Here is a 27,856-nt window from a genome sequence, read left to right as displayed (position 1 = left end):
CTGATGTTCCATAGCCTCGTGCGATCTTTTTCTACTGAAAGCCCGTCAAATGTTCGCACATTTAACATATCCATTGTAATCTGGCCATCTACAAACATAGGCACCCCCTTCATCAAAAGTCTCGAGCAATGATTCCCTATTGAAACCATTCTTTGGAAATTTTGGCCAGCTAAAGTACAATCAATATTTAGCCAGGTAACTAGCGCTTTGAAACATGAGGCATGATCTCAAGAACTGGAAACTTCAGAAGCTCCAAAATGGTGCTCTCAGATGGTTTATCTGATCTAATGTTGATGTACAGGCAAGTATACACTGGCAAAACTGAAAGGACACCTTGTGACATATCAATAAAAGAATATTTGCTGTTGTGACTTGTAGAGCTTACTCGTTTGCCCCATTTTTTTCTCTTACTTTAGTCTTGATCTACAGAAAAGGAAGGCCGTCTATACATGAGAAACTATTGAAATGAAATGGTAGCATTCAAGTTCTGATCCAATTTCCATCCTGGAGGATAGTTCAAATCTGCTGCTTCAAGATGAAGATGCCAAACCATGATCTTTGAGCAGCCACTTGGAAGACCTTCCATTTGGCTTTCGTCCTCCACGAGTTGTTCAATAAAAGTTGTTTCCTGCCACAGAATTCCTTGTCAGAGTCTAACACATTCAAATTCTTGCATCAGCATTCCGTCTACTTCTAATGCTTAACCATATGAGATATATGAGACACTAATTCAACAAGCAGCTGAGAAAACCACACAAGGCTCAACCGTGACATTAGCCTGCAACTCACCTCTCTACAAGCAGTAACCTACTATTAGATCATTCATTTTGCAAAAAAACCTCCAGCAGTAGTATAAGTGCACAATGCAACAGTAGTATCAAAATTAGATCCAAAACCCCATACCTAAACCTTCATTCATAGGCTTAGTGATATAGACATACTAGAATTCACGTACTACCCTAAACTTCTCTCACTTTCTTTGGCTAAGGATGTTCAATAAATGTCCTTCAAACCAACCTTTTGTATTTTCATTTCACAAGTTCTCGTTCCATTTGCATGTGCAATTGCTTACATCTCTCCATTCACCCATCATGTTGGAACTGCAGGACTCCCTTCTCCATTGAATGAACAACAGGCAACACAAAGACAAGCAGTGAGACCCTATAATTGATCGATTCCCCTCCAGTACATACATCATTTGCCAGACGGTGCTCTTTCACACGCTCCCTCCCTCCTCCCTTGGACTTTTGTGCATCTGCATCTGCACCACCAAGTCTGGTGATCATAGTTTGTTGTGCGACTCAAGACTGCTGGTGACTGATAGGAGGTCAGTCCCGAACAGGATAGAGGGCATTCCCTGGTTAGTGTATGTAGTGCAAGAGTGCACTCAGGCTGGATTGTGATGTCCCCCTTACATACATCACTATTACTGCTGGTATATAAGAGTGTAACAGTCATTCCACATTTGGATTCTCTTCTTTCTCAAACTGTAAGGGTCCAGGAGACAGGCATATCCCAGACTGTGACAGCCAGGTCATCACAATCAGATGATCAAGAAAAGATCCAAAGGTTAACCCTGGAGTATGGATCATTGCTCGAGGCAGTAAAGGCTCATGATTTTAAGACTGCTGGTGACTGATGGGAGATTTGTCCAGAACATGACAGCAGGCATATTCTTTGGGGGCTGGTTACAGTCTATGTAGAGTGTCAGTGTGTGCTCAGACAGAATTATGAAGCATGGGCATGCTATCATACAGCTACTTCCCCACTTGTAAAAAAGCATTTCCACGTTAGGATTATCTTCTCTCTGGAGTTGTGGGCGCTTGGGAACCACATGCTTTATAGTTGAGGCAGAGCCAAATCATAACAATCAGATGAAGAAGCAAAAAGCCAAAGGTTGACCCTACAGCAGGCTGAAGATGAATTTTTGCAGAAAGCCATACCACTGAATAATGGTGTAAGGTAATTTTTGTGGAAAGGGCCCTGCATACACTGCATCAATCGTAGGACCAAGCACTCAGTAGCCACACCCACCCAAAATCCATTATATGCTACACAATTCTGAAACAAAGAACAAACCAGTCGAGAGGATCATATCTTCATTCCCTAATTTTTACCAACAATTAAAGCCTTAATGGGGAGGTAAACTTTGATGGTTTGACAATTCTTCCCTTCTTCTCCAAAGCAATAGTGTGAGTTTGCAACATGGCAACTTCCAAATAAAGACATGGTTGTCCAGGACGAGTAAACCCATATGGAGGCCACAGTTTTTGCCAGGAGATTATAATGATTCTGGGTGAACCCATTTGAGAAACAATCCCCTAGTTATAGAGGACACTAGCACCAAACGGTTTTTGGAGCAATGAGTGGAGATGGTGCAGTGGTGATTCTCTATGGTGATTTGAATTCAAGGGCATACAATATTATTTGACTGCCCAATTCAATGTCAGGTTTCACAAAGGAGCTAGTTCTTGGCCACTCACTGAGCATGGAGATTTTTCTAGTCCACACCCCACAAAATTCGTTGTTATGTGTAAGTCTAGCCCTGATATGCTTGAGTTGCAATCACAAGTGCCCAACGGAATCATTATTCATAAATATGAAAATGTGTAATATCTTTGTTCTAACCCACGACATAGGTCTACCATAACCTATGACCACTCGTCAATGGCCAGCTCTAATGCACTATTCTAGAAACATCAAAGAACAACAAGTGTACAGTAACGTGCACTAGAACATTGCCTTTGTGTTTTCCTCCAACCGTTTTGTTTTTTCATCCTTTTCCCTCTTCGTTGCTCACAAGTGAGAACTAGTTTAATTCCATAAAGCAAAGGCTACTTTTCTCTCTTTATTACCAAATGCAAAGGCTAGTTTTTCACTTTCTAGGAGTTCATTTTTCCTCTTTGCTTTCCCAAAAGGAATAGTTTGATTCCCAAAGCAAGTGCTACATTTTCTCTTTCTGTTCCCAAAAGCAATCTCTCTAGGAGCAATTTTCAAGACTAATTCACCATGCCATTGTACCATTGTAAAAGCATATGCCCTGTTTAGCAATGGTAACAAAAAGTAATAAGATTTACAAATTTCATTACAAAAGAATACAAGTTGTTTTTCCATTGAGTTGTCACAACTGAATCAGATTGATAAGGGGTTTGACCAAAGGGCATGACAAGCTCAGTGAGTTCTGAGACTGGTAGACATTCATCAGGCCAATTCAAGAACTTTAAGCACGCCCAAAAGCAATGCATATGAAGAAAAGCCATAATTCTAGTGAAGAAGAGTGACATCCTTCCTACTCACTGGAGAGGCATAGCAATGCATGTGACTAAAAGCCACAATTCTAGTGAAGAAGAGTGACATCCTACTCACTAGAGGAGCATAGCAAGGCATGGCATAGTCTGTGCCTTACAAGGTGTCAATGAGAAGCTAGATAGGAGAGACACCCAATGGCAGCTAGATGGGCATTCAGCACAGTCAAAAATGGCCAGGTAGCTAGGAAGGTAGCAACAGTCAACCAAATGCCAATAGGTGCAAGCAACCGCAAGGGCCCAAGAGTTGCAAGTAAGCAAATTTATCAAATGACTGGCAAGTTAGATTTCTTTAACGCCCAAATCAACCCTGAGCAGGGCAGCTGACAAAAGGCCAATTCTTTCCACATGTGACATGTTCAGACCTCAGGGAGACAATGGTGCATGGTGACATCCACCTTCAAGTAGGAGTAAGCCCATCATATTTCTGCAAATAAGCTTACATGTAACACCCATAATTCATATGAAAAGGTACTTTGTCCCATACAGCTAACTTTGGTAGAGATTCCCAAACTATTTCAGCTCAGGTAACACAGATCCATTTTTAGAACCTGATTTCTTTCCATCAAACATTACGCATGATTAAATGTGATCCAATCATTCGTAATCAATATAACATGATACCCCTTGTCCTCACCTCACCTGTCTTGGCAGCAATTGACAATTTCTTATCCAAGCTTACACAAGGATACAACAGCATATACTACCAATACATTGAAAGATGCTGGCAAGGTTTTAGCTGTGATGGCATCTAAAAATTGAAATTCGGCTCTAACATAGCTTGCTACAAGACACATGGCCATAGCCACAATCCCAATAATAGAGTTCTACCAGCTAGCTACTGGACTATATGAGGCAACTGAAAATCACCCCAGCAAAGTTAAGCACCAAACAATTGCATAATACCAACAAAAACCCGAGCAGCATAATGATCTCATTACATGAATTGTGCGATTTCCATTCAACAAGATAAACCTAGATGTATGGTCAATCACTCCACTGTACATCCCAATAGATGAAATGAGGAAGGAACTTGAAAAATAGGAAAGGAGAGACACCTTTGGACTTGCAAGTCGTGACTCATCAATGTATACAAATAGAAGCAATTTCATATAACAACAACACTTAAATAATGACAGTTTCACTAACCTGGAATCCCTCTTTGATATCATCCCGCTGTCGAATAGGCTCTAAGTTTGGTCTCCGCCATCGCTGTGGATCCCAAAGAATAGTACTATTGAATGCAAATCCAGACATGTCCACGTGAAATCTTCTTAACCTCTTGCTCTTTTCATTGGTATGCCATCCAATGACCTTCTGCCCTTCACACACAGGGCCCTCTAGTATGGCTTTAGATTTGCTGTGAGTAAGCATAGCAACTGGCCAAGTTCCAAAACGTCTACACAAAAAGACAAAATTGGCAAACATTCAGTTTAGAGTTTCATGCAGCAACTTTCTACTCCAAAGAGCATTACAATTTCAGCCATGTCAAACAGTATAGTCATAGGAAAAGCATGCCTTTAAAAATGATTTCCTTGTATGAGCAGAGTGCTTTTTCTACCATGCAATACTATGCTCATTATCCTACATATGTCAATGTACTTCTACAGTTTCCTCCATTGTAGAGAAGTCTTATACTGCTCCCCCATGCCACAGGTGATTTCTACTGTGAATCCCATTTCCTAGGAGGCTCCTACTATGATCAGCATTGGACTAGTTGTTGACATGGAGCTGATGTCACAAGCAAGATAGATGGCACCAAAGACCAGGCAAACAACCCAGCAAGAGATGCAAAACAGCCTTTTCAAGCCCCAATGCCTACTTACAAGCAGCTCACTTTGAAACTAAAGATTGTTGACAACATTCCACTTCTTGCATTTACCACCTGGTCTTTCCCATGTGACAATCAGATCGTTTGCAAACCCGCGCCCCCCCCCCCCCAAAACAAAAAGATAAAAAGAAATCCATTTTTCTCAGCCTTGATCTGTGAGGGATGAGCTAAATTACAATCATCCTGAGAGTGAGAAAAAGAACTACTCTTCCAAATTATAAAAAGATGTAAAATGCATACATGCTCACATCCATATAGAATATGCAACAACTCTCATGGTGGATGAACAGTGCATCAGCATGGTTTCCTTCATTATCCCAAAGTGAGATGGAGCAGCTGAAAACACTCAAAAGAAGTTTTTATAAGCCTACTAGTCTAAGAACAGCATTGAGTAGGGGTAAAAGGTTTAGGGATTCGTTCATGAATAGGTAGAGGTGAGGAGGCCGGAAGGAGATGGCTGTCACTAGTTTTGGGGCTATTTTCACATGTTGTGGCAGGTCTCTTCATTCTTGTCTTGATGAAACCAACCTTCAATAAACCAAAGGGCAATCAACTTTAGCTTGCAAGCTCTTAATCTTAGAAACCGAAGTTCAGCAACGAAAAAACAAACAGAACAGTGTAGATAGAATGCTTCAACACCTAGACACAAAGAAAGATTGGCCCTGAAGTGTGGCACCTCTTGCAGTATTTCTTTATAATTATTGAACTGTTGGTACAACTACTTGGAGAACTTTGCTCTTTGGATCTCCAAAATCAGCCTTCTATTGCTTGTGAGCCTCAATTTGAGTCAAACAAGGACATCATGAGCTTTGACAGTGTATTTGTCCATCAATTAATTTGTCCTAAACATTTTAGGTGGGGATTTGTACCCACATTTGTCATGTGGCAGCCTATTTCTAGGTGGAACGTGACCAAGTTCCTTCTTGACTACTCATACCATTTGAAACCAACCTTCCTCCTCAAATAGGGTGGTAAATAACCTAATTAAGCACTAATTACAGCAAGCATAAAATTCACATCAACTGAAAATGCACATTTTACCACTTTAATCTTGAACATTGGACACCTGATTGGCTCCAAAATGGGGACCCCTTGTATTTATTTATCTTATATTGCAAATGGAAGGAGAAGAACTGAGATTCTTTGATCTCCTTTGCTAATCCAAGTGTCTCTTGCTGTCAAAATTAACCAACAAACCTCCAAACCAATTTGCCCCTTGGTTTGCTTGGGGATTGGTCTTCACCTTGCTCCTCGAAAGACAAATTCAGCCCCAAATCTAACATTGGTTGGCTAGCCTCTTGAATCTCCCTAAAATTCCTCAATTTCAACTACTAGAACTCAAGTTCTAAGCCCTCAATTTTGAGCACATGTCTCATACTTTCGAGACATATTTGCTTAATCATGGCATTACACATCAAGCCACTTTTAGAATGACTCCTTTGCAAAATGGTATTGTTGAACGGAAGAATTGCAATCTTATGCAGATAACTCATTGTATGCTCAAAACCAGGGGGCTACATCATAGATTTTGGTTAGAAAGCCTTCAATGTGCAAATCATGTGTTGAATCGTGCACCCACTAAGGCACTAAAGACGATCACCCCCTTTGAAACTTGGCATGGCAAGAAACCCAAGGTTGACTACTTTCGGGTGTTTGGTTACACAATCTATGAACATGTTCCGAAAGAGTTTCAAGCAAAGCTTGATGACAAGGCTATAAAATGCATATTTACTCGCTATAGTTCAAAAAGTAAGGGCTATCACTTGTATGACCCATGCACAAAGAAATTTTTTGTCAGTAATAGGGATGTCATATTTGCTCAAAATGCTACATTTTCACATGATCAGTTTCAAATGCCAGCCACCCATGATATTGGTGATGTTTTTTAGGGTCTCTTGCCGCTTTCTTTGGAGCATGTGCCTGCTGTAAATGGCCGGATAGACATAATACAGCAAGCTGTTGCTGCACCATATGTGCTTAAACAGTAGGGTATCGATGCTGGTTTGCCACATCCAATGGAAGATGCAGTACAGCATGAAAGAGCTGTTGTAAATGCAGCAAAAACAGTCCCGAGATGGCTGTTATAAACTCTCCAGAAGAGTAAAATAGATGCTCCTTTAGCTCAGCGCGCTAGAAGGGCTGCGAGACATGCAGCACATGATACAAGGGGAGCCCATTTGGCTGACTTTACGGAAGTAGAAGATGGTGATGAGCATGTATTTTTGAGCTCGTTGTTGGATGATGATGAGCCTACTTCCTTGGACAAAGCTCAACAAGATGTACATTGGATGCAGGCTATGCAGGATGAGTTAAACTCTAGTGCCACTGACTCTACATGGGATCTTGTGGATTTACCACTTGGCAAGAAGGCCATTGCCACAAAATGGATTTTTAAACTCAAACGTAAGGCTGATGGTACCATTGATAGGTACAAAGCACGGTTGGTAGCAAAAGGCTATGCACAGAATAAGGGCATAGATTATGAAGAGACTTTTGCTCCTACATCCCGTATGAGTACGATGAGATGTGTAATTGCTATGGCTGCAAATTATGGTTGGAAGATACATCAATTGGACATCAAGACAGCATTCTTGAATGGAGATTTGTATGAGGATGTTTATGTGTCACAACCTCCACGGTTTGTGGTTAAGGGGAAAAAGCACATGGGATACAAGCTAAACAAAGCCCTTCATGGTCTCAAACAGGCTCCTCATGCATGGTTCTCTAAGATTGATGAATATTTGGCTAGCAAAGGGTTCAAAAAGAGTCCAACTGCTCCCACTCTATACATTAAGAATGAAGGAGGGGACTTGTTGATTATCATTCTTTATGCAGATGACATGCTGATCACTGGACCTTCAGAAGCAAAAATTGTAGATTTCAAGACTGAATTGAAACATGCATTTGCTATGTCAAATATGGGCTGTCTACACTATTATTTGGGGATTCAATTCACCCAAAACCAGCATGGTATCATCATGTCATAGTCACAATATGTGGATAAGTTGTTATATAGGTTTAATATGCAATATTGCAAACCTATGTGCACTCCTATGGAGCCAGGCTTAAAGCTGTCTATGCATAATGCTGAAGAGATGTCTAATGTTGCAATTTATAGCCCAGGCTATTGGTTGTCTTATTTATCTTTGCAAACACACGCCGTGACATTCAATATGCAGTATCTCAAGTGAGCAGGTATATGTATAGCCCACAAACTATACATTGGCGAGTTGTTAAGCGAATGACCGATCTACATTTACCATTGGAGGATCCTACACCCATTATTTTTTACTGTCAGAGTACTATTGCAATGGCACGAAATCCTATGTTTCATGCTCACACGAAACATATTGAGGTGCATTACCATTATGTTAGAGAGATGCTATGCAAGAGAGATCAACTTGATGTATGTTCCTACACAAGAAAATGTTGCATACATTTTTACCAAGGCACTATCTCGTGAGAAGTTTGAGGCTTTTCGTGAGTCCTTAAACTTGCAATCCTTTGGTGATTGATCATTCCTGTACTTTACCACATTGGCACTATAGGGAGGTGTTAGAATTAACCAATTCTATGTGCAATGCCCAATGTTTTAGTAGTTCTTTTTCAATTCTTAGTGTGAACGCAACTAAAGTTATAAGTTGTGTCACCACTTTTAGAGTTAGATTTAGAGTCAATTAACTCTAGTTGAGTTAGAGCTAGGTCTATCTTAAGCCTATCTTGTACCTTTCATTCTCATTCTTTCAGTTCAACAAGTATACTCTATTCTTTTGCTTCAACACATTCTCATTGTCCCTCTTTTCTCTCCTCCATAGCTAGCTGTCATTTTCCAACACATTCCCCTTCTAATATAAAGGACCCTCCAAGGCATCTTTCCATTGCTGCACTTGTTTCCATTTGTGCACCACCAATCCATGGTTTCCTCGTACTCCCCATCCATTTCAAAGGGGGACAAACTCTAAGGTGCGGCTATGGATTCCTTGGCCCATTTCATTTGGGGGATTCCCAAGATTGTAAGAAACTTCTTTAGGGATTACAGTCCTCTACAGGCCTTCCCTTCGTGTAGAGACTTCTTTTCTTCATCATCAAGCTGCCATCCCCTACCGCTTGTATGCCCATCTTATGGCCCTTAGTTTTTGTTGCTCTTTTCTAGCAAGTTACAACATCTTCGATAACTCCTCTATTATCATCTTGCAATTGGAACAATAGCTTGACTCGCTTATTCTGACTGGACATGGAGTAATCCGTTCGAGCCCTCCCCACTCCCATTGGCCTAGGGTGGCCTATGGTGGCCATTATTTGGCTTTTTTTTTTTCACTTGTGTTGGTTCGATTTTAGCTTCTTTTTTTTCCTATTTATCTATGCATGCCCTTGTTAAGATAAAAAGAATGTATTACACATTAAATATTCATTAGCTCTTGAAAACAGCCCCAAAACTCAACACTGCCAAAGTTTTTGTGTCCCATAAGCCAAAACCCTAATTTCGGGAGGATCCATATCCATAAATAAGAGGTTGCTCAACCACTCCCTCATCCCTTCTTTTCCGAGTTCAAACAATCTCACTGCTGCCATGCCATCATTAGTCCAAAGTGCCCTATTTTCAGATGTCTACTCCACTACTTCCCTACATTCAAGTGACCTCTCCTTTAGATGGTGCCTTCATTGCTTTTGCTCTAGGTTGCTGCATTTGCTATTGCAATAAGTCACCCAAGACAACAGTTTCCAATGTGTGTTTGGTTGCTACACACGCTGCCCTACCCTCTCCAACTGTCACCCAATTGTTTATTGTTGCATGTGACGGCTCCATCAAGCAATACATTGCTATATTTACTAGCTCCAGCCCTCCAAACTACTGAATTTTGGTTTCCAACCTACTGCCCATCCATTTTCGACATCATCTAAACTCCAATTGGTGGTTACAACGGTCAAGATCTGTCGCCAATGGACATCAGTCTCTGACTACTCCCTAAACCCACTCCCATGAGATTCATCAACTATTAGACAGCTCTGCCTTTGAGCATCTTGTGCACTATTTCATTCATTTATAGCGTTCATGCATTACTTCAAAGTTATCTTTTTTCTTTGTTTGTGTTTGTGTTTTGTATTTTGGGTTCTTGCATTTTGTCCTAAGTTAGTGTTTTAGTCATGTAGCATGTGCCAAAAGTGGATGCAGCAATGGAAGCATATACATATGCTGAAATAGACTGTTGAACACAAGACAGAGAGAAAGGAAGAACACTAGAAATGCAGAGAACTTAAAAAAATGCTCAAGAAATGGAATCCATGTACCAAGTCACAAGACAATCGTGTACAACAGTGAGTCACTAGCTATGTGGGCACTAGCATTGGCATTGGCTCCTCTCTCCAATTATACCTCCAAGCGATGAGTACACTAACTAAAGAGGAGGAGCACAAATATATAAGCAATAAATATGCCATGAATCGCAGTTGGTTGGCCAACATTAAATATTGGTCAATTGGCATAAAATGCCCTAAAATGCCACAAATAAAGCACAAATAAAATGTCTAAAATATCTAATGCATGCCCAACTCAATCTAGCATGCACAAACTCACACATGAGCTGACACATCTGCTAACACCCTCTCTCAAATCAGAGGTGATCTGATACAATACAATATACAAAGATAATGTCCCATCATAGTATAGACAACAATGTCCACCAAAGTAGAACCATGGAAACCCTAGCAATGGATGCACAAGCCACCACCAAGGTGACTCGAAGAGAACCTGATGTCAATGTCAATCATACCAACTCCTGAAAATAAAGAAGAATCAAAGCAGCTCTCAATGTCTGTCAACAAGGTCTCGCAACAGCATACAAGACCATCTTGTCAAAAATGCCTCTGAACATGTATGACCTTGAATTTCCCCCCTTGGCCAAACCGCCAAAGTGTCCCCTCATGTGAGCTCAGACTAGGAGCCAATCCCACTCTTTGTCAAATACATACCCACCATTAACCTGGATGTCAAGCCTAACACCAGGATTTGAGTTTGCCAAACTCTAATCGATGAGTCAAGCACGTCCCTCTTTAGAACCTGTGCACCTATCTACCTGTGTAGATGGGGTTCACCTATCCTATCATCTCACCACCCTCTCATACTCCCTCTCTAACACCGGAGAGTCATAAGGGATGTCTCCATCACTTATAATAGAAAGCAACATAGGAAGGAGCAAGCAAGCCCTTCCCTCGATCTAAACAAGCAAACCCCTTCAACGCCTTGGCCTTCATCTGGGCCGAAGGATCTAAATCGGAATCTAAGGAAGAGAATGACTCAGCAAAGGAGTCTAAGTCTTGCTTCTTCTTCTTCTTCTCCTCCTCCTCCTTACTCATAGCCGCTAACTCTTTATAATCCTTTTGAAGTGTCCATTCTTACCACAATGAGAACATTGGAACTTCAACTTCTTCCTATCATCCCCCTCTCTCAAGCTACAAGAGCCTCACCAAAACTTATATAATGAGCTGGAACCCCGCCCTGTAGATGCAAAGATACCTCATGTTCAAGCAACATGGAGGACATATGGGTAAAGCTCATAGGTGTCGAGGATGTCTGCACCCTCAAAGCATTGGCCACTCCATCAAACTCCGAGAAAGCTTGTAGAGTACCATCCCTACAAGATGTGCCTTTGAAAGGGCAGATTGCATGTATCAAAGATAATCATGTACTTGTGTAACACGGAGTAAAAATGACTAAATAGTGTCCTTAGGCTCAAACTTTATCTATTGGAGTTGTCCATAAAGCGTCACTCCACACATGGTCTAAGGTGCCTCATACAACATCTAAAGCTTTGAACATACTTCTAGAGATGTCTTGTAGGAGATAACCACTAGTAGAACTTCTTTAAAAATACATTGAAGAAGAGCAAAATAGGCATATGCATCATCCGTATCCCATGTAAGTATAACTTCCTCATAATTGTCCTCATCAAAATCTTCTGGAACTAGAAAAGGATGTTGACGACGTAGAATAGCTCCACAAACAATATACCATAACCGCTTTTGCACGAAACAAGCTTTCATAAAAACACTCCATGTTAGATAGTCAGGGCCATGTAACTTATCATCAATAGAAGTGCACAGAGGAGCCATCTAGAGAGGATAGGAAGAGAAGATAGAAGATAGAAGGTGGACAAAGAGAGAAGACAGCCAAACCAACAGCAAAGACTACACAAATTGAGAGTTCACACGCAATGGAAACCAAAATCTCATCAAAAGATGAGGGCGACTACTACAAGAAGTGAAAAACACACCCAAGAAATGCCCGAAACAGTAAAAAACGACATGTACACGGTCGCCCAACCAACAATCAAGGTTAGAAGGAAACACAAGCTACGAGAGACAGCAAACAAGCTACAAGCAATCAACAATAGGTCGCCTAATCAAAAAAAAGTAATACAGACCTGTAATCAGTAGAAAAACATCAGCACGAACATAGATCCTAAAATCTAATACTATGTCAAAAGTGGATATAGCAATGGAAGCGTATGTGATTACTAAAATAGACTGCTGAAGACAAGACAGAGAGAAAAGAAGAACACTACAAAAGAAAAGAACTTAAAAGAATGCTTGGGAAATGGAATCCATATACCAAGACATGAGACAATCGCATACAACAATGAGTCACTAGCTGTGTGGGCACTAGCACTAGCTTCACTCTCCAATCAGGACCTCTAGGTGATGAGTACACTAACTGAGGAGGAGGAGCACAACTATATAGGCAATAAATATGCCATGAATAGCAGCTGGTTGGCCAGCATTAAATGCTTGCTAACTGGCATAAAATGCCAAAAATAAAGCACAAACAAAATGTCTAAAATATCTAACACATGCCCAACCCAATCTAGCATACACAAACTCCCACATGAGCTGACATATCTGCTAACAACATAATCGCCTTTTACCTCATCAAGCAAAGCATCATGAGCTTCCATTGCTCGCCTAGGATCTCGAGCAACTACCACATTTCTTGTATCAATTACCTACAACTACCCATATTCCTATGATGGCACCCTTGATTGTGGTTCAATGCTTTGGGTTTCACTTTTGTATTAACTACTAAGCTAAGTCAAAAACCAAAAAGAAAAAAACAAAATTCTAATCATAGGAATGCTCATAACCTTTGCGATCATTGCAAGCAATCCATTGCGACACGCTTGGTCCAATGCTTTGATTTCACTAGGGTCAGCTCTTAGGCAACTCAAAAGAAAAAATACATCACCTCTACAATCCTGATAGATCCTAGGACGATCTAGAGTGACACCCTAGGGCCAATACCTCTCTTTGGCTGCTGTCCAAGATGCCACCCAGCTGTTCTAGCTGCTGCTACTTGACCTGCTGGTGGTGCCAACCAGCTGCATACACTCCTAGGGCAGCTGCATTTCAGGTTGTAGGCTGCCACTGCTACCATATCCTCTGATGCTGTCACTTGATCCCATACCTCCTTGCAGCCTGTGTTTTCATCTAAGGCCTTCCCTTTTTGCTGTGTTTGAAATCCAGCTGCTGCTATTGACTCTAGAGCCCGTCACATGCACACAGTTGAGTTTTTCTATCCTCCTCCCTAGACACTGCTGCATTTTGACATCCAGCCTGCCATCCTGCTGTCTTCAGCCCTCTGCCACATAGTCACATGGGACACAAAGCAGGATGGGCAGAGGGCAGAGGGCAGAGGGCAGGGAAGAATTGCCATATCTTGTGACTATATGATCAGATGGAATAGGTACCTTCCCCACAATCCTCAAGTCTAAAAATGAAACCCCCCCCCTTGTGAACATGCTTTATCATCACATATCCTCTCCCAATCTGTTGTGTTTGACAGTCCTATTCATCTGAGCTTCTGTCAGAGTGGTCTACATGATATTTCTGCATCAAGATTGGTAGTTAGCTGCACTCATGATCCGTTCACAAGGGACAAGACTCTCAGCCTGCTCCCATGGACTGCCTCCACTCTTTCAGCACACTCAGTTGTATCTCTTCTTCATTCATTCACTACAACATTCATTCTTCATTCTCTTCTTCTTCATTTGCATTCTTGTCTGAGTTGACCAGACCGTGACTTTCTTCAGCTCCCATAAGATGCTCTAGACTTGTTGATGTGGGGATCCCTATGGTCCTTTCCATAATGTCCTCATTTCCTTCTAGCTATCACAAGCACGAATTTAGAATAAGTTAACCACATTCACAACCAAAGATAGTCATACCACAAGCACAAATCATCAATTACTTCTTAATAGACCATGTTGCGTTAATCTACCCTTGCTTTTCCCGATTGTCATTTCTAAAAGATCAAGAGCTTCTAAAGTCAGTCTCTTATGTTCTTGGCTTTTAATTTAATAATTTCTTAAACGATACTATTTTTAGAAACTAGATTTAATTTTTAATGAATTTCTGTAATCATGTTCCTGCTCTCTATGTTCTCTCTACAAACCTTAGTTTAGCCTTACAATATTGACACGCTTGGGCATCCTCTAAAGTTCACAATGGCCAGCCAATTGGGCAAGCAATATCAATGAGCTTTTGGCATAACCAAAACCTCAAGAGGTTGAGACAACCTAAGAAAACCCTTTGGGTTACATAATATCTTGGGCACCACCCAAGGCAATTTGAGCACAAGCTCCCAAGCAAGCACTACACACCACCAAGTTTCAATCAAGTGCAGCCATGGGCCATAGCAAAGACGCATGGTCAATGAGGCATTGTGTAAGAAGTTCATTGTTGGCACAAGAAGCTTGATCAAGCCAAGACAATCTATGTAACAAAGCTTCAAAGGTCAATGGCATGTTGAGGACCTGCCTAATGAGTATGAGGGCTAGCATGTTTGGGCGGCCAACAAGCAAGCATGAAGGCCAAAACGTTGGTTGTTTGTATGGTGGTAGGATCTGCTAAGGTCCATATGACTTCTCAAGTCAACCACATGGCTTGGCTATAAAGAGCCTAGGCCCTCACCTTTTCAATCAAAATCAAAATCCTAGGCCCTCCTTTCTAATTGTCAGTCAGGACTTGAAGTAGATTCTCCTAGCTGATATTTGCATGGAGACCAGTGTTGTATAGCACCAATTTGTGCTAGAGCATTGTGGCTAATCAAATATCTGATTGAGATTAAGCATTCCACGTGCCAAATCGTGCAAGGTTGCATATAGGCTAGAGTGCAACATGAACACTTGTTGATAGCCCTTCCCCCTTGTGTACTTTATTTAATGGCCATATATGAGTGGGTAGATTACTTCCACTTTTGAATTCTTCACCTCTTTTGAGGTGTGCAAGCTATGGAGCCAACTCTCTAACAAATTAACAATTGATACCAAAACCAACACATCAACCTAGCAAAGAAGCAAAGAGCTGCAGCTTAACATGAAAAGGTGAAGCTGATATAGAAATCACTTTTTCATTTAAGGGGCTGTATGCCCAACAGATAACTTCACCAAACACTGATTAATCACCCAACCCCAAACTTCATGGTGTACCAAATCAAAAAGCTCCAATATTTGTTCCCTTGCTTTATCGTAGTGCTGAAGGTCTTACAAGAAGGGAAGCTTTGATGGAGTTCAATATTTAATCGTCTTATTCCCGAAGAAGTAATACAAGATGCTTATTTGTTAGAGATTATGTTAGAAGCAGCAATACAAGGGGCTTATTTGTTAGAGGTTATGTTAACTCCACCTAGATCACTTTTTGGTCCTCCCCATAGAGCTTTCATTTGGGTTTTGACTATATATATAACAGCTAGGACTTCAAACATGAGAGTTGTCCTTGGTGTGGGAGGCTACCATTGTTGATCCTCTTCGGTATGGTGATGGCTATTGTATCTCGTCTTGTTGCATGCTAGTAGATTCCATTCTTGATATCTTATGTTCTTGGAGTTGATGCTTTTAATAGATGTTTTGTCTTTGTATTCGTTGATCATATGCTCCTTCACTTCAAATTTACATCATTCTGACATGGTATCAAATACTTGGATTGTGCATATGACATACTATTGAGTGTTGATGAACATTTAAGCATTGTTCCTTTACTTCTACATTGCACTATTCTAACATCATATCAAGAATCTAGGTTGTGTTTATGACACAATCTTGATTGTTGATGAACATTTGAGCATTTTCACATACTATCATGATTAGCTTTGTAACTTTCATGTTCCCTCACTTGCTTTTTAAGGTTTTGGGTAATGTAGTTTTCTCAATGTAATCTAGTTATCTTGTGGACTCCAAGATCCTCGTTTGAGTTTGAATGTGTTGGGTGCCCTTGTTGAGTAAACCTTCATTGGCTGCATTGCAAATGCTTGGGGCATTCATGTGGCCGAATCGTTGTCAGAGTTTGCAAGGTTTTTATGGCTAGGAATCCACATTTTCTACATTTTAAGTAACACCCTACTATCAACTCTTTATTGCATGAAGAGCATCATCATGTGTTTGAGCATTGCCAACCCATCCCCCATATGTCGTACTATTGATAATCAAACCCTAGTTGGCATGCACCCACCTTTTGTTGGGTGTAAAGGCCCTTTACGTGATCTTGTGTATATATTACTTCACACATGTGAACCCAACCTAACGGGTGTAAGTGTACCGTACCCTAGGTATAAATACAATCTTTTATTCCGTGTGTACCACACTGGTACACATCTATCTAACGACTCACTCTCACACTATCACTGTCAAACACTATTCAGCTCTAAGTCATTGAACTCCTCGATTACTGTGCATGCTCTCAGCTCTCTTTCTCTATTTGCTTTCGCTTCGACTCTACAAACTGGTATCAGAGCCAATGGCTCTTGCAAGCAAGCAATCATTCTATCAGGCCGTTGAGGAGTAGACGAGCAGGTATCAAGCGATTGATTGGTCAGGTGCAGCTAACGGGCTAGGCGTAGTCGAACAATGCAGGCGTAACGGGCTAGGTGACTAGTCGGGTGCAGTTGACAAATTGACAACTGCCGAACAGGCGACTCGACAGGCGACTGTTGCACGACATTGCTGCGCGACGGGGCTGGAGGCGACTACTACACGACGCTGCTGCGCGACGAGACTGGAGGCGACTGCTGCACGTCAGAAGATTGCTGCGCGACAGTCGACATGTCATCACGTCGCACAAACGACGGACAGAAGGTCAACAGCCCATTTTTCCTTGTTTTACTTCATCTTATTTTCCCCTCTCTACTGGGTGTTCACACATACAAGTACAGAGTGCAAATCTATTTCTTAAAATTTAGGGCTTTTCACAAATTTGGTGCCTGACACATATTGCAGTGACCTCTGGACCATAAATTGCAGACATTGAGTGCACAAGTCTCAGAAATTTTGGGGATTCTCAAATACAAGTGAAATTTTAGCTTGGTTGAGCAAATTTCTTGGAAATTGTGCACTCTTGGACCCAGAAATTTGGAGCTTTTACAGAAATCGTGAAATTTCTGCAACATTAGCCCACACTTGATGCTCGAGAAGATGTATTTATGCAATTGGAGCAGATTCACTACAGAAATTTTGGGGCTTTTCACATTGGTGATGTATTTTTTAGTTGTTTTGAGACTAGACAGTGAAATTTGCAACAGATTCACTGCTGCGTGGGAGCCTTTAGAGTTTTGGATGTTTCAAATGTTGAAAAAGGGCAGCTTCTCTTGCTACATGTATTGATTTGAATACTCATTATGCAATGAAACAGTGCTAAATACAGCATTTGGGTCATTGCATTTGGGAATTTTGGTGATGTACTACTGAAGTGGAAGCTATTATTCGTGCATATGCTATAATCAGTACTTGAGACTGAAATTTAAAGTTAAACATCTGCGTCTTGAACATCTTGGAAGTACAAGAGTGTGTACTTGTTGTTACAATTCAAAAACCTTGCTATTGACTGAAAGCATTCAGCCCTTTATTACAGTTGTGTATTGCTGAAGATGGCTGGCAGTGCATCTACATCTGACACAAAGAATCTCTTTGAGATTCGTAAATTTGACGGAAATGGTTTTGATCTTTGGAAAAATTGTATGCAGGGTATAAAGAATTGTGATGATGCTTTAGAATAACATAAGCATGTTGCTTTGTCAAATGAGGATTGGGCTAAAGTGAATAAAAAGGCCATTACTTACATTAAAATGGCCGTCACAGATGATATCTTGGTTGATATAAAGGGGCTTGATATTGCCTATGTAGTTTGGGAGAAACTCAAGGCTACTTATGAAAATACAACTCCTATCAATTAGGTACATCTCATGCGGAAGTTGGTCAACTTGAAGCTTGATGAGTCCAAATGTGCCTCAAAGCATTTAAATGCTTTCACTAGTATTTTGAGTCAATTACATGATGCAAGTTTGCCAGCTTTTGATCCTAAATTGAGGGCTATCTTCTTGCTCATGACCTTGCCATATTCATGGGAAGCATTGGTTGTGTATTGAGCAATAACCCCAACTTGACATTTGATGGTGTGTATGATTCTATTCTGAATGAAGAGATTCGACGCAAGGCAAGTGGGGAAAACACTGGATCAGCCTATAATGTAAGAGGAAGAACTGAAAAAATGTATAATGCTGCAAATGAAAACAAAAATCGCAACAAAAGCAAGGAAAAACAGCAAGATGTAACTTGTTATCAATGTGGTCGCAAAGGGCATAAAAAGCCTGATTGTAGGTACTTTAAAAAGAAACAAGAACGTAAGAAGCAAGCTAATGCAAAAGGCAAAAAGAATGGCAAGGATGGCAACTCTACCCTAGAAAAAGCAAATGTAGTATCTAGTGTTGTTATTGAGGAAATAGAAGATGATAAAGATGCTGATTTGTTGGTTGCATTTTTAGATCCGCTTGGCATGTATATCACTAAAACAAATTGTGATAGATGCCTTGTTGTCACCTCATAATGGTTTGTCACAATCATGGATTGTTGAAAGCGATGCTTATTTTCATGTAACTCCATTTCTGGAGTGTTTTTCTACTTATGCAGAAGGTAATCTTGGAAAAGTCTACCTTGGCAACAATCATATATGTGATATTTAAGGAATGGGCACCATACACCTCACTCTAGAAAATGGTCAGGAATTGATTCTTCATGATGTTAGGTATGTTCCTGGCATCAAGAAGAGCTTGCTTTCTATTGGGTAGCTAGACAGCAAAGGTTACTTCACTACTTTTGGTGGTGGTACGTGGAAAATCCAAAAAGGATCTATGCTAGTCACTAGAGGTGGTAAAAAGGGAACTCTGGATTATCTCTACTGCAAGGCACTTCTTGGAATTGCAGTTGCTGAAGTACAGTCGCACATGGAGTTATGGCACAAGTGTCTTGGACATAAGAGCCAAAAGGGTTTGCAGGCACTCTCTTCACTTGGAAGAGTTGATGTGAAAAGCTCAAAGCTTGACTTTTGTGATGACTATGTTCTTGGTAAACATGTAAAGAGTCCATACTCTCATGGAGCCTCTAGGAAGGCATGTATCTTGGATTTAGTCCATTCTGATGTTTGCACCATGCAATAAAAACTCATAGTGGTTTTCATTATTTTGTCTTTTATTGATGACTATTCTAGGAAGCTATGGGTCTACTCGCTTAAGCAAAAAAGTGAGACATTGAATGCTTTTAAAAGGTTTTTATGCGTTGATTAATAGTCAAAAAGGCTTAAAGCTAAAATGCATAAGAACAGATAATGAGGGAGAGTATGTATCTAAAGATTTCAATAAGTTTTGTGATGACAATGGGATTAAACGAGAGCTTACACCTCCTTACAATCCATCATCTAATGGATTGATCTAATGGTGTGGCTGAGCGAATGAATTGCACATTACGTGAGAAGATTCGATGCATGCTGTCTACAGCTAATCTCTCGCAATCATTTTGGGGAGAGGCTCTTAAAATTGCGGTGCATATTTGCAACCGATCTCCACATCGTGCACTTGAAAGAAGTGGCATCCCTGAAGAGGTTTGGTCTGGCAAACCTGCTTCATATGACCACTTAAGAGTCTTTGGCTGCGAATGCTATGTACATGTACCTATTGATAGCAGAACCAAACTTGACATGAAATCTCATAGAGGCATCTTCATGGGTTATGGAGATGAAGGTGAAATGGGCTATCGAGTTTGGGTTCCAAGCATGAAAAAGGTGCTACGCATCCGAGATGTGGTATTCAATGAGTCAAAGCTGCTGAAAAATGTCACATCTAATGACTCAAACAAAAAGAAAGTTAAATTTCAGCATGATTAGTTACTTGAGCAACCATTAGCCACTGAAAATTCAGCTCCTTTTGAAGCTGATTATGACAATCAGCGTATCATTATTGAGCTAGATGAAAATGGACAACAAGGGGATGCTGAACATCAGCTTGAGCACCAAAATCAACATGCTGAAAATGAATTACAACAGCCTGAAATTGTATTACAGCAACCTGAACATGCAGTTCAATAGCCAAACAATGAGGTCATTGGCATTCCCTTGGATATGGATCCATTACCTAATAACACAGATCATTGGGTAAGAAGGTCTACACATGTCAGAAGAACTATAGAAAGATTTGATCCTTCTTTAGACTGCATTTTGCTCACAGATGAAGGTGAGCCTCTTACGTATAAAGAGGCCTTATTATGTGAGTTAAAGAAAAAGTGAAAGCTAGCTATGCAAGAAGAAATGAAGTCATTGTATCAGAATGATACTTGGGATTTGGTTACATTGCCCAAGGATCGAAAAGCCATTCCTAACAAATGGGTCTATAAAATCAAATGTGTGGATGGCAAACCCAAATACAAAGACAAACTTGTGGCTAAGGGTTATACACAAAATGAGGGCATTGATTTTCAGGAAGTGTTTTCTCCTATTGTCAAAATGGCCACTCTTCGAGTGTTATTTTCCATTGTAGCATCTATGGATCTTGAACTTGATCAAATGGATGTTAAAACTGCATTTCTGCATGGTGATCTAGAAGAAGAATTGTACATGAAACAGCCCGAAGGCTTTGTTATACATGGAACGGAGCATTTGGTATGTAAGCTTAAGAGAAGCTTATATGGTTTGAAACAGGTTCCTAGACAATGGTATAAAAAGTTTGATGCCTTCATGCTCTCACATGGTTTTAAAAGGAGTAGAGCAGATCACTGCTTATATATTAAGAAGGCTGATGATGGAAGCCTTATTATACTTGTGCTTTATGTGGATAATATGCTTATTGCTAAGTTCCTCTCGTAGAGGACGGATCTTGCTGATGTCCCTACAGAGACATCATAGGTCGAAGATCTCAAGGTGTTGGATGGAATGACCATGGTTCCATTTGGGTTGATCAATGGACCACAAAGTATGCAGAATCTGCATAAGCAATGGATCAAAGGTATAAAAATTAAGTTCACCAATGGCTCCTGTCACCCTGACCATTCATTCTGGAGAAAAGAGGATGATGATGCCCCTTGTCAACAGAAGCCAGAGCCATCAAAGCCACGGCTTATAGAAGGTCCCTGCTATGTGACATTCATGGAAACATCCTCTGAAGATAAATCCCTAAGTCCAGAAGAAATCACCACTCATACAGAAGCAAACAAAGCTCTGATACCCTTCCAGCAATCTCACCAGACAAATGAGTCAATCGTTCAGAAAGAGGACACCGGTTCTAGTGGAACATCAAATGATGACACTACTCCCTTGAAGGATTTAGATATCTATCCAAAAGCAATCCGTGGGACATTTATCCGTGAAGTGGAAGGTGAAAGGCAAGTGACGTTCTTGGATACTGACGATATTGAACGTCATCTGAAAGTGGATCTCAATCTTCCAGAAGAAGAACTAGTGGTCATGCGAGACTTACTAAAGGAGAACTTAGACGTGTTTGCTTGGTCGTACCAAGACCTAAAGGGGATTGATCCCACAGTATGCCAACATCACATTGACCTAGAGTGTGATACCAAACCTATAAGGCAAAGACAATGGCGTATGAATCCTAATTATTCTGCTCTGGTGAAGGCTGAGTTATTGAAGCTTCTTGAAGCCGAGTTCATTTATCCCGTGGCTAGCAATGAATGGGTTTCGCCCATTGTGGTTGTACCCAAGAAAAACGGGAAACTTCGAATATGTATGGACTTTTGAAAGCTGAACTCAAAGACGAAAAAGGATCATTTCCCTATCCCTTTCACAGACCAATTGTCGGACACAGTAGCAGGTCATGAGCTCTATTCCCTCTTGGATGGATTCACTGGATATAACCAAGTTCAAATCACAGAGGAGGACCAATCCAAAACAACCTTCACCATAGAATGGGGGACCTATGCCTATAGAGTGATGCCGTTTGGGCTCTGTAATGCTCCTGCCACCTTCCAACGAGTAAGGCTTGATGGGCTGCTGCATGGAGCTATAGCTTTGTATTGTTTTTGGCATGTTCTCATTGGTTAGCAGTCTCACTAGTGTTCTCACATAGATTGGTATTCTCTTCTCTTTTACATTTGACCTTTATGATTGGTAGATCCTAAGCCTCATGTTGGTATTCGCATAGGGATTGCATTGACATATGATATTCTTCAATTTCCACCTTTTCAATAGTAACATCTATAGCATTGGCAACAATGCTTGAATCCACCAAGATATCTTCTAAATTCTTCTCACATTGCTAGTATTAAATGTTCTTCGAGTTATATTATTATTGGGTTCTTTCTACATTATCTTATTCCTACTATTACTTGTTCTTCTGGTTACATTAACATTGGGTTCTTTATATATAATCTTACATTACTATATTCTTCTCTCATTGCTACTATTACTTGTTCTTCCCATTACATTATCATTGGATTATTCATATACAATGTTACATTACTCATGAAGCTGGGGATTGAGTGCTATGGCATTTACCCATGCTATCCATATCATAGTTTAACTTACTTCAGCCTTTGAGGATGCAGGTTTTCAAAAGTTGTTCCAACCTCCTATATTAGTCACCTTTTGGAGGATTCTATATGCATCCACCATAGAGGACATCTATACGGTGGTGAAGGAACAAGTATAATTGACTTGTCCTATCACACTCTTGACTTGCTAAAGTGGTGGCTTTCATGGTCTCACATTTCTCATAGACAATCACATGTTTCTCCATCTTTTATTCTTCTTGATTGATCAATGGCTGAGGTGTATTGCTTGTCTTAAGACATGGTGCTATCATCATCTTCTCATACTCTCATTCCAAAAGCAATCCTTATATGCCATATGGTTGGCTTGTCAATAGATCACAACTTTGGTGCACAATAAATTGGTTAGCTCCTTCCTATCTTTCGATGGATTGGTGGTACATTTCTTCAACAACATTTGGATTCACAGAGCAGCTTACCAAGGCATATCAATGGGCACAATATTTTGAGTGTGTTCATGGTGTATTGTGCTTCCAATTTTCCTTATAAGTGATCACGTATGACCTAGCGACATATCAGAGATTATCTTAAACCACATATGCATTCATGCTAAATGGACCACTTTTTATTTCTTTTGGAGGGGTGCCCATTTTAGTTTTGCCTACATGGGCTCCATAATTCCATGCTTCTATGTTCACCTGACACATGAGATTTGTCCTAAACGCGGATGGCAGGCTACCATTGTCACTCCACTTCACTATCATGATGACTATCATATATTGTCATGTATGATGTTGCAAACTAGTGTAGTCCATGTCCATGCATCTTGTGTTATTTGAGTTTATGCTTTCATGTTGATGCATTGTCTGCATGCTCATTGGTAAGGTGTTCCTTCACTTCCACATTGCATCATTCCAGCATCATCACCATTGCAATCGCACACAAAGAGCTTGTGTCGCAAATGGAGGAGTATGGGTCATGACTCACTCTTCCACAAAGTCAAATTGCTTTACCTTGGGTGATGATTTCCTAGCTTCGAAATTTGAAGGGAGGTTATCAACACCAAACAAAGGTGAATCTAGACTCAATTAGTGATATGGCTAGAGCATGCAATGAATATAAACTCAACAACAAACACCTATTCTACCCATGATGGTGGTTCGAGTTCAAGGGCATCATATGTAATTCAAGCACAAAATTTGATGCCAATTTGGCTAGAGAAGATAGTTCTCAACCTTGAGCACGAAGATTCTCATATGAAGCAAGAGCACTCTTCGACCCTTCTCATCATATATCTTCCTTTCCCTTACCCACTTCCTTTCCTTTCTTCTCCTTCACATGAGCTGGCTTGGCTTCTAATGGGGGAGTGGAGCTCATGATGTTGAGGTTCAAACCACAAGTGGTATGGTAGGATCATTTAAAATTGGGCACGAGCAATCAATAGTGTTTTATCTTGACTATGGCATACTCAAGGGTTTGAGATTCTCAATGCACAAAGACTCTCGAGATGGTGTGGCTTTCTAGGGGAAGTCATACCTACAAGAAAATAGTGTGACCACTTGGGCTGAGATGAGATCAACCATTCTCTAATACTTGACACCAACAAAAACTAAATTGCAACAAAGCAAAGAGAAGGAGTCCTTCTAGCAAAGCCAAAGAAGCACGGGGATACATTCTCCATCAAGTTTATGAGCTTCCTCCTCATGTATCCTTTTTTATATAAAATTTTCCCCATTGATGATTATGTCAAAGCTTATAGCAATTTGGATACTTCTATGTCTTCTGAAGTACAGGTACAGAAGTTATTTATGTTGAAGCACATTATAGAGATGGCACTATAACAAAGGATCCAAAGACATATGCCAAGTTCAATGATGGTATGGAAGGAGAGTTTTCCCAAGAGGCAACTACTTGTGAGACACAACGGCTACAAAAGGATAACATATGAATCAAATGCAAGGAGAAAGGTCACAAACGTGTAGAGTGCCTTGGTAAAGGCATTAGAGGCAAGAACTCCCAAGTCTCAATGGATAGGTTAAATTAACAAAGTTACAATGACTTGGCATCAATAGCAACCGGGATGATGATAGATAAAAGTTTAAATCCTCAAGTTCCAAAACCTAACTATGGTTACAACTAGGATGGAGGGTTCCTACAATTTATAAGTAACAACCACAAGCTTTGATCCAAGATGTTTCTTTGTTGCATAGGCATTGACATGGGTGATGGGTTAACAATGAAGTGGATGTGACATAAGAGTCTGAAACATTGCAACATAGTTCTCATACTAATACTACCCGTGAGATGAATTCTTGGGAGGTAATCAAGGTAATATTAAACAAAGAGTACAATGTCTACTTGGTAGATGTGGATTATGGTGCATACACAAGCTGCTGATGGCTCTTCGAAGGGTATATCAAGCCCTAGTGAAGAACAAGATTTGGTTGTGGTGGGCATGGGGACCCAAGAGGACCAAGTGTATGCCTTTGAGGTGGGATCTTCTCGTCCCTGGTCCCAAGCGTCTAGAGATGCACACTATCCAAAGCTAGCCACAGACATATGCTTCACTTGGTTGGTTATATCGCAAAAGAAATATGATAAGGAAAAGAAACATAGAGAAAGAGCTGCATGAAGGTAAGGTAGCACTCAAACCAAAAACTGATGTGACTTATATGTCTGCTCCATTCTGGAATTAAAGGCAGTACATCCAAGCTTTTGCACATTCTTAAAAGGAGAGGCCTCCAACTGCAAGTTCATAGTATTCAAAACATAGTTTTGCAAAGCTCAAAGGGAGAGGATCCCCAAAGCATCATATTCAAAGGAGAGAGATTGATAAGCTAATGATTCTCAAGTGAAAGAGATGTTTATAAGGAGAACATTGTTCCTATCTCAAGCATCCCGATTGAAAATTTTCAGAATGTTTTCAAAGATCGAACTTCAAATATTTGCTCTTTGACAAATAAATTTTTTATCACAAAAGCTGAAGCACAAAACTTACTTAACCATTCTTATTTGCTGAAACAGTTCGAGGGTATACACATTGTCATCGTCAGCAAAGTACACCACCCCATCAAGCTGATGCTGCTCAATGTGTGCAAGTGCCACGTTTCTTTGATGCACTCCACGATCCTTGATGTCTGTCAGATTTTCGTTACAAACAAGATGCCGATACATCAATCCTGTGTTCCTCAAAAGCACTGCAGTTTCCATAGTCTGAGCTGGCATCTCTACCACAAGCCATAAAAGAGGTGGTCTGACAAGCTTCAGTGTGTAAGAAAGCCGGGTCAAATACATTGCCTGGAATGGCCTGTTGTAAGTTGGAGTTACGACAATAAGAAGTTTGCCAAAAGTGGGATCTGAGATCTGACCATCAGAAACAATTTGTTCGAGCAGGCTTGTAACTACCCTTGAACTGTTGGATTGATTAGTTGTATCATTGTTCACTTGCACTGCTTCCCCTTGTCTTTCTCTACTCACTTCGTGTCGCCAATATTTAGGAAAACCCTTGACCTCTAGGGCAAACTCGTGCTGAGCTTCAGTTTTGTAACTTGCTGACTTCGGCAATGAAAAAGGCATCAAGCCAACCAGAAATCCCACAAAGAAACAAAAAAGAACACGTACATAAGGCTTTTTCCACACACTCCCTTTCAACTTCAATCTGTCACAGGCACCTTGCCTACTAGAAGATCTAAACCAAGTCCAAGGATTCCGACCATTAGGTGACAACAGATCTGAGGCATTCACAGCTGGAAATGCGGCATTTGCTGTTGGTGCACCTGTAAATGAATGATTTACAAGAGGAAATGCTGTCCCATTTTGCATTAAAGGATCATGATTGGCAGGAGACAAACTTCGCCGAAACTGAGCCATACTGTCTAATCTAACTCCAAATGCAGTTCCAGAAAAGCCTGGACTAAACAGTCCAGGTCATCAGAAGAAGGAAAGCCTTGTCCTGGATTTCAAGCGTTTTATCTGAAAACTGTGAAGCGCTGTGAAGCAGCAAGATATGAAGTCTTTGCCTTGTCGAACTTTACAAAAAAACTAGGACTGCTGCATCAATTAACTCATAGACATCACTGTATTGTGGCACAAATGCTGCTTCCTTCGGTGACCTGCAAAGATTTGCAAGTGTGATCAAAGAGTCAAGGATTTAATACCGCTCCCTTACATCTGCTACTACTCAATGAGGCTTTTGATTTATGCCCCGCGTATAGCCAGTACGTGAAAATTAGCACATAAGTAATAAAAATGATGCTTTGTGATACATCCGTGATGTAAGTTAGGCCATAACAGCAGACGCTAAAGAACACTACGATGATATCATGGCAAAACGTCTTGCGTACCTCTTCACTCTGGTCGGGAAAAAGAAGCTCTACTGATCGATTCACTGCAAAGCGATGAACTTCAGTATGTTTGCAAATACGTTGACCTCCTGTTCTGCATTCACCAGAAACATGCCTTGCAAACAAATCAGCGCTAAATGCAAGGGATGAAATGCATGCTGCCAAATCATGCTCATTCCGTACCTTTTCTTGTAATGCGCCGGAGATGCCTGAATGAAGGCAGATTCTTTACCGAATGGCGAAATATATGCACGTAGGGGAACTGGAAGAGGTAAGAAGCTCCTCGGATTCGGCCATTTCTGGGATTGGATGCTGCGATCCTGGATGCTCGAATGCGGGGGGCTTGAATGTAGCAATGGCTAATCTAAATCTGCGGTTTGGAGACGACAGGAAGATCAGTCGGCCATTCTTGTCGACTCGCTGAGACAGCTGCGGCGCAGTCGTCGTCTTCTTCTTCTTCTTCTTCCTCCTCCTTCTCCTCCTCCTCCTCCTCCTCCTCGTGCACGCCTGCCTTCGTCCACCCTCAGTATGCCAGTGAGCAGCGGTCGATGGCCCTTCCAATCAGGT

At 40.8% G+C, this 27,856-nt stretch overlaps 1 protein-coding gene across 2 annotated transcripts; it reads right to left on the bottom strand.

Moving 5' to 3' along the window:
• Positions 1–26: 26 nt before the first annotated feature.
• IRX9-L (Nucleotide-diphospho-sugar transferases superfamily protein) lies at positions 27–27,856 on the bottom strand. 2 transcript variants are annotated; one of them, XM_087696420.1, is made up of 5 exons: positions 27,473–27,856; positions 27,290–27,383; positions 25,945–27,058; positions 4,455–4,704; positions 27–628 (listed from the first exon to the last, which is right to left on the bottom strand). In XM_087696420.1, the coding sequence occupies exons 3-5, from the start codon at positions 26,814–26,816 to the stop codon at positions 458–460; spliced, it is 1,293 nt and encodes a 430-aa protein (XP_087552546.1). In that variant the 5' UTR covers positions 26,817–27,058; positions 27,290–27,383; positions 27,473–27,856; the 3' UTR covers positions 27–457. The 2 variants fall into 2 exon arrangements, with proteins under 2 accessions (XP_087552546.1, XP_087552554.1); XM_087696428.1 differs by having other exon boundaries at positions 27,290–27,378.

Source organism: Lygodium microphyllum, chromosome 2, assembly GCF_053477565.2.
Source record: "Lygodium microphyllum isolate KBCC chromosome 2, Lygodium_microphyllum_v1.1.10, whole genome shotgun sequence".
Taxonomy (NCBI): domain Eukaryota; kingdom Viridiplantae; phylum Streptophyta; class Polypodiopsida; order Schizaeales; family Lygodiaceae; genus Lygodium; species Lygodium microphyllum.
The sequence above is the reverse complement of the archived record's forward strand: the minus strand, read 5'-3'. Positions and strand labels throughout refer to the sequence as shown.

What these genes read in the sequence shown, in the direction of transcription:
- IRX9-L (XM_087696420.1), bottom strand. Translation starts at nt 26,816, where the DNA reads ATGGCTCAGTTTCGGCGAAGTTTGTCTCCTGCCAATCATGATCCTTTA. An exon ending in CAGCAAATAAGAATGGTTAA is followed by an intron (nt 4,705 to 25,944) that starts GTAAGTTTTGTG and finishes CTTTTTGTGTAG; the next exon opens with ACGTTTTGGAACTTGGCCAG. An exon ending in ATATCAAAGAGGGATTCCAG is followed by an intron (nt 629 to 4,454) that starts GTTAGTGAAACT and finishes ATTCTGTGGCAG; the next exon opens with GAAACAACTTTTATTGAACA.